Here is a 10,497-nt window from a genome sequence, read left to right on the forward strand (position 1 = left end):
CTGCCTTTTGTAAACTGAATCTATCAATAATATAACAATAAATCCGGGCGAAAACGTCACTTGTCCACCGGACAAGTCAATTGAAAGATCTACTTGTCCGATATTGTAAATAACACGTCCCGGACGGTGGGACGTGTACTTCTTCGCACACTTAGCTGTGCTGGTTTGTCTTTTGGAAGCTTTATCTCCTCATACCTGACTGCAGCTGTTCTCATGGAGCGAGCAAAGTGTGTGTTGGACCTGTGTGCCGCCACTTCAATCTCCTCAAACTGTTCTGGGTGTGCTCCGCCTACTGTTTTTCCCAGTGGACTTTCCCACAAAAAAAGGTCTCCAACCACCTTCCCTCTTTGTGTAGCAAGTCTTCCTTCCTGTGGCTTATGAGGAGCTCAACTTCTTCTGGCCTCTTTAATTCTTCGGGCTTGACCTCTGGGAAGAACTTCTGCAGTTTTTCAGGACTGATGACTCTATGCACTTTGGCGATCTCCCTTAGGCCATAGCAGACAAGTTCATGTGCCTTCTCTGTCCCTTTAGGAGTCTTGACTCTCACCCTAAGGAGGTATCATTTTGTGGTCACCTTGATGGTCATTCCTCCTACACCATACACAATCAGAGTTATCTCTTCACCTTGCAACCTCAGCCTGTCAGCAGCCTTATGGTGATGTAATTTGTGTCTGAGGCAAGGTCCACTAGAGTCCCAATCTTCTGCCCTGCATTTGCCGTGACCTCCATCAGCATCATGATGACAGGAATTTCCTGTGCAAAAGCATTGACTGTCCTCCAGCTCTGCCTGTTACTGCTGTTTGGTTGGTAAAGGCTTTCCTTCACCTTCCTGCACGCTCTGGGGAAATCTCAGCCAATAATTTCTCCTGCTCCTCTGTGAGTTTGCGCTTACTTCTCCAGTCTCTTCCTCTCCTCTCCTCAAAGGGCATTTTGCTTCCCCCTTGTGGACACAGAAAGAAATGGTGATCAGAGGTGTCAACTTTTTTACAGTCTTCGTTTCTGCACAGGTAATTGTCTCTGCAATATCCTCCTTCCTCATGACATCCAAGACACTTTCTCCATGCTCCTAGCTTTTTTAGAACAGCCTTCTTCTCAGGCAGAGTTAGCCCTTTGAACCTCCTGCAGAAGAATATCTTGTCATAGTGTCTCTCATCTCCACACACAATACACACTCCTCCATGCTCGGCCTTCTCTGCAGATCTTGTGGAAGCATATTTCTTCTCATACCTCCTGTCTGGATGGTCTTGTTTTTCAGTTCTATCACCGATCGTTAGCTGTTCCAGCCTCTCCAGAATCTCTTCCTGCTTTTTTAGAAATCTAAGGAGCATGTCGAAGTGGTTGTGTGGTGTGACATTATTGTTTGGATCCACCATGAAGACCAGCCAATCTCTCTTCACAAAGTCAGGTAACTTGCTCTCTATGGACTTGATTATGAGTGGGTTCTTCATGGCGCCTGAGTTTCCCAGCTCTGTGAGGTCTGCAAGGGCTTTTTCCACATGCTGTATCAGCTCAATCACCTTTCTTGGCTGGTTTCCTTTCACATAAGGGATTCTCTCCAGTTCTTCTAAGATTTCTATGGCAATAGTTGACTTATTTCCATATCTGTTGTCCATTATCCTGAACATGTCTTCAGCAGTGTTGTAGGTTGAGAGTCTTAGCTCCTTTGAAATCCTGTCATCCACACTGCCTAGAAGATGAATTGTCTTAGCTTCAGAAGATCCAGATGGCTCCCCCTGTCTTTGCAGGCTTTCCCAGTCTTTCCTCCATCGGTGGTATTCTCTTCTGCAGCCATAGAAGATGGGAAGACGTGTGGGCTTAATCCTCATGACTGGTATTGCTGGTGATGGCAGTCCTCCCCTTCTACCGGGCGCTTCTGCTTCCAGTTTCTCTGCTGCAATCCTGCGTGAGTAGACAAATTCAACTTGCCTCATCCCAAGTCTATTTCTTATTGCTTTGAGGTTCTTGACTCTGCCAGCTAGATCTGATTTTGCCATTATGGGTATCCAGCACTCCCAAGCTGCCATCACTCTGGTGGCCTCCTTCATCTGCCTCTCTAGAATGGTCAGGAGCACCCCATAGCCTTCCAGGTTGGTTCCTTCCACAGGCACATTCCCAGCTTGTTCACTGGTTTCTTCTGCTTCCTCAATTGCAGTGATGAGCTCATATCGGCCATATCTGGACCACAGGTTATCTTGAATAAGGCCTCTCACCTCCCCCAGTCTGGCTTCAGCCTCATCTGCAGTCCTTTCAGCGTCGGCCTCTTCCCGCTTTGCAAGAGCTTATTCTTCCTTTCCTTCGGCCTTTTGAGCGTCTTCCTGCAACCCAGCCATGCAGTCATCATTTGCTTCAAGAACCTTTTTTAGTTCCTCTTTCAGCTTGGTGAATTCCTTCCTTAGCTCTGCCTCGAACATTCTACCTGCTTCTCTATTGAGGTAGTTGGCCTGCCTGGTGAAGTTGCTTTTTGCACTTGTTCTTGCTTTCTTGAGCTCTTTAACCGTCTTCCCCAGGATTTCTTCCGCCATTTTGAGCTAATGAAAATCCACAGTTTCCCTTCTCTGCGTCAACAGCTTTCTCTGGACGTCTGAAGCCTTTTATCCTCTGGCCCAGGCTGCTCCGCTTGGTTTTCAACTGTCAAGTCCTTCAGGGTTTTGGCCTGTATCAGTGATTTAGCCTGACTTGAGAGGCTGGAGGGCAACAGAGGATGCTTGGAGAACTCAAATGTTGTTCTTTTTGTCTTTATTTCTTTAAGACAGCTCCAAGAATTCATCAGGTTGAAAACTTTCAAACACAAAAGGACAAACAAATGTTAGCTCACATGCTACACAAATTACAAACATTTTGGAGGCCTTACTGCATTCTCAATAATAATAATAATAATAATAATAATAATAGCAACACAAACCATGTTTTAATTAAAAGGATAAATTGTTATTTTAAAACCACATCATTAACTTAAATGAATTAATAAGAGTGTTTATCTCTACTTGGAACCAAGCACCAGAGAAAACCTCATCTGAACACCTGCGCTGTCTAAATTACACAGCAAACAAACGGAGCACAGGCAGACCGCGCTGCGTAAAAAGCAGTCGATTGCCTAATAGCACTCTCGCAAAGTGAGGCAACAGATCAAGTACATAAAACACAATAAACACCGGAGAAAAATACCAACGGCGTCTCCGGAGCCTCACACACACTGTCGCCTGGTTCTCCCTCCTTGGCTTTGAGAACAAGAGACCGGCCATCACAAACTACGCCCCTTTTGTTGCCGTGTTACCGGAAGCGGCATTCTTATTTTTTCAATACAGCTCACTTATGAAAAGTAGCCTACGCTATCCAAAATAAAACGAATACCCTCTCCTGGTATTGAACAATACTATAATAATAATAATAATAATAATAATAATAATAATAATAATAATAATAATAATACTCTAAACGAAAACACATACGTACATTTTTTTATCAGTCCGTTTTTCACAGATATTATTACATATTGACTTTCGTCTCGACAAGCACTGAATAATGTTTTCTGTAACTGTCCAACTCTGTGCACAGTTTCTGTTCCACTAACCAGTCCTTAAAGAGCAACTTCCAGGTTAAAGACACCTGCGAATAAATGTGTAGGAAAATGATGAATACACTAGATTTTCCCAAAAATATACAGAAATATACTCTACAGTGACATCTGGCGTCGTTTTTGTAAGAAATGTTCACTTCCGCATAAAAAAGCCTCTGCACGTGACCTCCCGCGTGTGACGTAACACGGGGGACACAAGGGGGAGAGCGGCAGGTGTAACGTATTAATAAACATGGATCCCAATGCTAGTTTCGACACAGAAGACACAGAAGAAGTTGAACATGAATATTCGAATGCATATGACGGACCACAACCTTATAATTATGAGCCTGCTAGGCGTCCAAGAGACCAGGAGCAGCCAAGGATTAGAAGAAATAATGGCCATCGGAGAGAAATGGAGCTGTGGTGTGAGGAGAACCAGTGGAGAACTGAGCAGCTATCTTGGTGAGTGACCGGCGTTAGCTACAGAATGTTAGCTAACGTCACATCACAACATTGTAAAGTTAGCTATCATATATCAGGCTATAATTAAAGTAGCATTGATAATATAGTAACGTTACTGGCAGGACTGTTGATACTGATCCATAACAGAAACGAATGCGCAAGTATCAGCCGTATCTCGCGTTACCTAATGCAACTCCACACTACGGTGCTGTGTACCGGAGGAGAGACGCGAGATACAGCTGATACTTGACGATCTGGCGGAGAAAGGTTGTGGAGCCTCCGTTGATATGCCGTTGTAAATGGCTTGATGGAAAGCAGGTGTGTAGTCGGGGAGGGTGCACAGCTGATTGCAGCAGGTGAGTGGAGGTTGAGCCGGGAGCCGGGAGTGACAGCCACCACGCACACACAAACAACACAGACAGGGGGAAACCAACAAACACAAAGGAGACGGCTGGAGCAGTACAGCCACCACAGCGTTACCTAATGCAACTCCACACTACGTCTTACGGTGCCGTGTACCGGAGGGGAGAGAGATAGAGCAGCGAAGGGGGGGGAGAGAGAAGTAATACGGTTTACTCATAAAGCTGTGGAGAGTATGTGCTGCAGGGAGGTGGATGCACAATGCACCCAGGAACGAACGCTAGCTCCGGTCCTTTTTACTGTGGACTCGATGTCCTGACAGGCTGGTATTTGTGCAACCTGCACAAACACAATACTGCACCATGATTACAAATGGTGAAATACAATGTAAAACTACCGAAAAATACCAGCTCCTTAAAACACAACCGCTCTATTCAACGCAACTCTACTATACCCGCGGTCAGAGAGCGGAGATGTGTCCCCTGTGTGATGTAATATGACGCGTTTGACGTATGACCTTAAAAAAAAGCCGTTTTTAAGAGCAGAGCTCAAAATTGCTCCTTTCCCTCTGAATTCGTGCCCTTATGTCTCGTAAAACATATCAAATCCTGCATTCACTTTTTTAATTGTAATTTTCAAGCAAGTTTAAGCATAAATGTAGAAAAAATAAAAACCTGCAAGATGCTCTTTAAACACTGCAGAGCCCATACCGGGTTCCTGTTATTGTTTCCTTCCTGTCTGTCTTCTTCTGCTGTTCCCTTAAGTGTTTACTTCCTGTCTGTCTTCTTCTGGTGATTTCTCTGACGTCCAACACCCTGTCTTTTAACCTCTTTCTCTCCCTTGATCCTCCATAGCAACGGTCATTATTTGGCGAGTATTACCAACCTCTGAAATGTCCAAATTTGACCAATCAGAATAGAGTATTAAATTAGCCGTGTAATAAAAATCCATAACCTTAATAACCTAATGTGAGCTATCGGGCTACAGCGCTCCCTCCGTTCTGCCACACCCAGCTTACCAGACTGCACATTCCCTGAGGGTCTTGTTTAAAGCTGTTCTCCTCCGTATCTCTCCTGTAGGGTTTGTGAGCTATGACAACCCTGTGTCCTCGCAGGCCGCCATCCAGTCCATGAACGGCTTCCAGATCGGCATGAAGCGGCTGAAGGTGCAGCTGAAGCGCTCAAAGAACGACAGCAAGCCGTACTGAACACTTAGCTAGGCAGGGTGCTGTTATGGTAAGTGGAGTGTGAATAACGGAGCCTGGCCCACTCGGAACTGGTCTATGCATTACAGGGTGACGCTGCTCTGCCTCTGGGCACTCACATGTCCAGTGGGTCACATGACGCAGAGCTTTCAGGCTCCACTGGATTGTTCATGTGCTATGTTGTGGTTTGTGCACTTTGTTTTCCTTTCACTAATAAGACAAGAAGGTGTTTTTTTTTAAAGTTGAAATGTTATCAGTTTGCTGTGGTAATTTATACATATATGAGTTGATTGTTAGGACGTGTTGCACATTGACAGTGTGGTCAGAGCCGTGCCAAATCCATCTTTGTTTCCTTCTTGTTTACCCCCCCCACCCACACTGAGCAGTATGCTCCTGAAAACAGGCAGATGAACAGAAATCATAACTACGTTCACTTTACATTTTCTCAAACCTGCTTTTATATGAAACACTTGTATTATCCCTTAAAATAGAGACAGTGTATGTGATATGCGCCTACATTAGATGTAAGGGTCAGGATAAGTACAGAAGCTGACATCGTTCATGAGGAGGAGCTCCACTCAAACATGCTTAGAGATTTTAGACACATTAGTCCTCACTGTGTGAGTTTGACGCAGTGTGTGTTGCAGTTGTGCAGCAGTGTGATACAGACTGAATGCTTCTCTCTGAGTGTTGCTGCTGCTGAAGGGCTTGCATTTAGCAAGGTGCCTCAAGTGGATTCTGCACATGTGCCTATAGGTTTAGCTGTAATCAAACATTGGCTGGATATGATAGAGTGGTGCAGGAATGAGCCCTAAAACCCTGGATATAAGTCAGTATTTTCCAACATCCGAGTCGAACTTGTTTATGATTAGAAACCTGAAATAAGGTCTGTGGTTAACACAAGCAAAAAGATGTTCATGTGTTTGCTATGTAACGTATAGAATATGTTAACCCCCCACTGGTGAATGTCTGAAGCTCCTACAGTATATGGCATAAAACAGAGGTTGCTAACAAGTGTATAAATGAGATGACTAAACGCCATCACACCAAACATTAGCCGCCTTAGCTTAGGCTAATGCTGATGTGAAGTCAAGTAGTTCCTTTATAGGCTGACATTAGCTTTTTAATTCTGGAGATTTTGCGTTTTGTCGGCCTAAAAAAGACATCATCACTGCACCATTCTGTAGCTGAAGGCTGCTCCTTTGTGCTCTTTGATCTGGACGTCAGACGGACTCACTTCCACTGCAGATGAAATTGTACTTAAGTGTTGAGATTCCTCAAGGACAGAGTATGATTCAGCGGAGCTCCTCCTCTGCTGCTGATGTCAGCTGTTCCTGGGAATACTGTGAAGTAAAAACCAAACATGATAGGTCTGTTACCTTCATCTGAATAACCCAGAGTCTGTCTGATGCACATGAATTACTTTGTTTGAATCTATTTGATGGTTTTAGTAACTTTCTACCCTGAATCTTGGTGTTGTGTAAAGAATCAACAACACCCCTCAGCAACTGTCCTGCTAGCTAACAGCTAGCTAACCTACAGAGGGCTACACCACTGTGTCTCCAACCGAACTCTTATTCATATCAATGTCATCTTGCTCAAGACAAGTTAGTAACTTAGACGTGCAAAAAAATGCGTTTTATTTAATTCTATAGAACTAGGAAGTAAGACAATTGTTGAGATGTATATTTAAACTATTATGCCTTTTTTTTTAATTTATAGGTTTTATACTTCCCCTGTGTGTCGGGGAACTATTTATTGCCTAAATTATTTATCTGAATTGAAATTATTTTGAAATACAGATGTTTAGTCCAACAGCTGAATCTGATCACCGGTGTGTGTGTGTGTCTTTTCCTTGCCTGTTTGGTGATGTGTACTTTGTGTCAGTGTGGCATGGACTCTGTGTGTAGGATCCATCAGTGCTGCTGCACACTTCTTAGATCTCCTTCTCTGTCATATATGCCTTCATCTGAATAAACCACTCATTTTACAAAAACACAGGTAGCATAGTTTATTCTAAAGGTCCATTTTAACATGTGCTGTTGGTCCTGTTTCATGTGAGGAAGAATTTGATTTCACTGGTTGTCAAAAACTTCACACCAGGCCTGGCTCTGGGCCGAGTTCTAGAACTGGGACTAGTTTTAAAACAACTGATTCCAGGTCCAAGTCCGAAGGTTGAGCCCAAGTGAAGACGGGAAAAGTGTGTGTGTGTGTGTGTGTGTGTGTGTGTGTGTGTGTGTGTGTGTGTGTGTGTGTGTGTGTGTGTGTGTGTGTGTGTGTGTGTGTGTGTGTGTGTGTGTGTGTGTGTGTGTGTGTGTGTGTGTGTGTGTGTGTGTGTGTGTGTGTGTGTGTGTGTGTGTGTGTGTGTGTGTGTGTGTGTGTGTGTGTGTGTGTGTGTGTGTGTGTGTGTGTGTGTGTGTGTGTGTGTGATTTTAAAAGGCTCCATTTCTTGAAAAAGCTGGCGACCTTAGGTTTTTCATTCGGGAAACAAGTGCATTGTTCGGGACTATTTCCATCAGTGGATTCGTCCACATTTGGCGTTGTAGTGATTATTTCTGGAAGCCACAGGTTTATATTCATTTCTCTGTGACATTAATATTCCTATCACCAATCAATGACACTGACATAACTCATCCACTATCTCCAGATTGAACAAAGATATACAGAAACTATTAGCTGATTCTAATGGTTGAACAAATTGCAACATTTGCACAATGGTTAGCTGTGACATTAAATATTATGTTCTGAGAATTATGCTAAAACATGCAATACTGCTAGTATGGTACATTTAAAATAAAAACATTTAAAGCATTTTTCAAATACATTCATTCATCAGTCATTTGGAGTAACACTTCTATTTTAATTCTCATCACTTTTTAATTGCAATAAATGAATACCAGTTAACCCTTAATAATAATAGATACAGATAAGTATGAAATATAATATAATATATTATTGATATGATTTATTGTAGTCCTCTCCATATGTGATTATCTGTGTATCTCTGGTGAACCTGCATGTGTCATTCATTCTGTGCTGTGCTTTGTTTCAAATGTTGTGTGTGTTTGTCGTCCTCTCTGTCCCTGACTGTGTACACTGAGGTTTTCTCATTCTTAGTTTCCTCCTCTCTCCTGTCTGTGTTCCATTGCAGTTTAACTTAGTGTGTCTCCCTGTTGTGTTTTTCTTTCTGTTCTCTCTAGATCTCTTCCTGTTTGCCTAGCATGTTGCTGTGGCGTCACTTCATCGTCCAGTCCTTGTCTTCTGCTCTTCTCTGATGTTTCCAATGTCTCCCCTGACCTTGTGTTTGGCATTGATTACCAGGAGGTTGTGTTTGGTTGTCTTCCATTCTGTTAGTCCTCTGTCCCGCCAGTCGGGGAAGACTGCCCCAAGAAACGTTTTAGGCTTCATTTGAAATTGTTACAATCCAAACAGAGAATCTATTTTTGTAGAACTGGCACATAACCACTAGTGTTTGCAAAACCAGTTTGAGCGGAGTGTGACTTTAACTTATTTGATCTGCTGTGTTGTGGGCGGTGCTCTGTGTGTGTGTGTGTGTGTGTGTGTGTGTGTGTGTGTGTGTGTGTGTGTGTGTGTGTGTGTGTGTGTGTGTGTGTGTGTGTGTGTGTGTGTGTGTGTGTGTGTGTGTGTGTGTGTGTGTGTGTGTGTGTGTGTGTGTGTGTGTGTGTGTGTGTGTGTGTGTGTGTGTGTGTGTGTGTGTGTGTGTGTGTGTGTGTGTGTGTGTGTAATTACTGACACTTTCAAAGCAGGTTAGTGATCACGTGTTGTTAGATATTAGTAATGCTAGGCTAGCAGAGGGTAATGGTTTCCGTTAGAGATATGTTCTGAGGACTGTCAGTATTTTTGACTGGAAGCACACATGCTGTGTGCAGAATCACACACAATCCAGAGGAGGGACTTTTGTCACAGTGTATTTAGTATGCATGTTTTTGTATTATCTGCACTGAAATTCTTGGCAAAATGTGATCTAACTTGTGTTAAATTAAATTATGAATAAACTGGTGCCAAATGTTTTGCACAATCAGTATTTTTGCTCTTTTTGCGGAGTCGCAGAGACGATGTGTGTCGAACAGCTTCATGAAATGAGTTTTGTGAGGTGTCACAGATCAATATCAAACACAAGTGGTCTCTGTGTGTACTGTGTGTCCAACAGTAAGCTACCATTCACCCATGCTCTCATCCTGCTTCGATACTCAGTTATATCTCATTTTCTTCTTAGTCCTTTCCTAGTGTGTAACAGGGTTAGGAGGGCTAACTTCTAGAAGGTTCTTGCAGCAACAATCGGCTCCTCACATGAACAGGAGGACCAACAGGCAAAGATGGCACCTCATTAGTCTGCAACAAAGCTAAAAAAAAAGGTATTCAAATATGACCCATCTGAAGTGTGGAGTCCTCAACGTTGATGATAGTTTGAATAACACAGAGTGACAAATGCCTAAGTTTAGAGACATTTTCTTACCAACCTGTTGCTTGAGCTATGCATGCAAGACCTTGCTAATCATATTAAACCGATGCTAACCTCACTTTATAACCAGCTGCTCTCATGCAGGAGCAGAGAAGAAGAGAACACTGGGACAGAGGGATAGAACATCTGCACGTGAACAGAGAATTTTGATTGTTTAAACTGGTTATGCCTCCTTGATACATTTTATGGAAATAAAAGTGATGGAAGCTGCCACATTGCAACTCATTGGAAATTAACAGCTGATTAGAGGGTGCTGCTTCTACCAGCTGCAAGGGGGAGCATTGGAAGCTACCACATTGCAACTCATTGGATATTAACAGCTGATTAGAGGGTGCTGCTTCTATCACTGAAAACCTGAAACTTTGACTTTAAATGTATTTTGTCAACAAATCTCCCGTGTTTTGTTTAAGCAACTAGTTTTTTGTGTAC

General features: G+C 43.1%; 1 protein-coding gene across 1 annotated transcript in view; it reads left to right on the top strand.

Annotated features, from left to right (window-relative positions):
- Window positions 1-9,625, top strand: part of celf1 (cugbp, Elav-like family member 1) — a 36,919-nt gene extending 27,294 nt beyond the window's left edge. Inside the window, exons 15-17 of the mRNA XM_079665711.1 lie at window positions 1,976-2,061; window positions 3,811-4,021; window positions 5,461-9,625. Coding sequence (XP_079521837.1) covers window positions 1,976-2,061; window positions 3,811-4,021; window positions 5,461-5,588 — 425 coding nt within the window. The 3' untranslated portion in view covers window positions 5,589-9,625. The remainder of the gene's footprint in view (window positions 1-1,975; window positions 2,062-3,810; window positions 4,022-5,460) is intronic.
- Window positions 9,626-10,497: the final 872 nt, after the last annotated feature.

Source organism: Notothenia rossii, assembly GCF_949606895.1.
Source record: "Notothenia rossii genome assembly, chromosome: 2".
Classification (NCBI taxonomy): domain Eukaryota; kingdom Metazoa; phylum Chordata; class Actinopteri; order Perciformes; family Nototheniidae; genus Notothenia; species Notothenia rossii.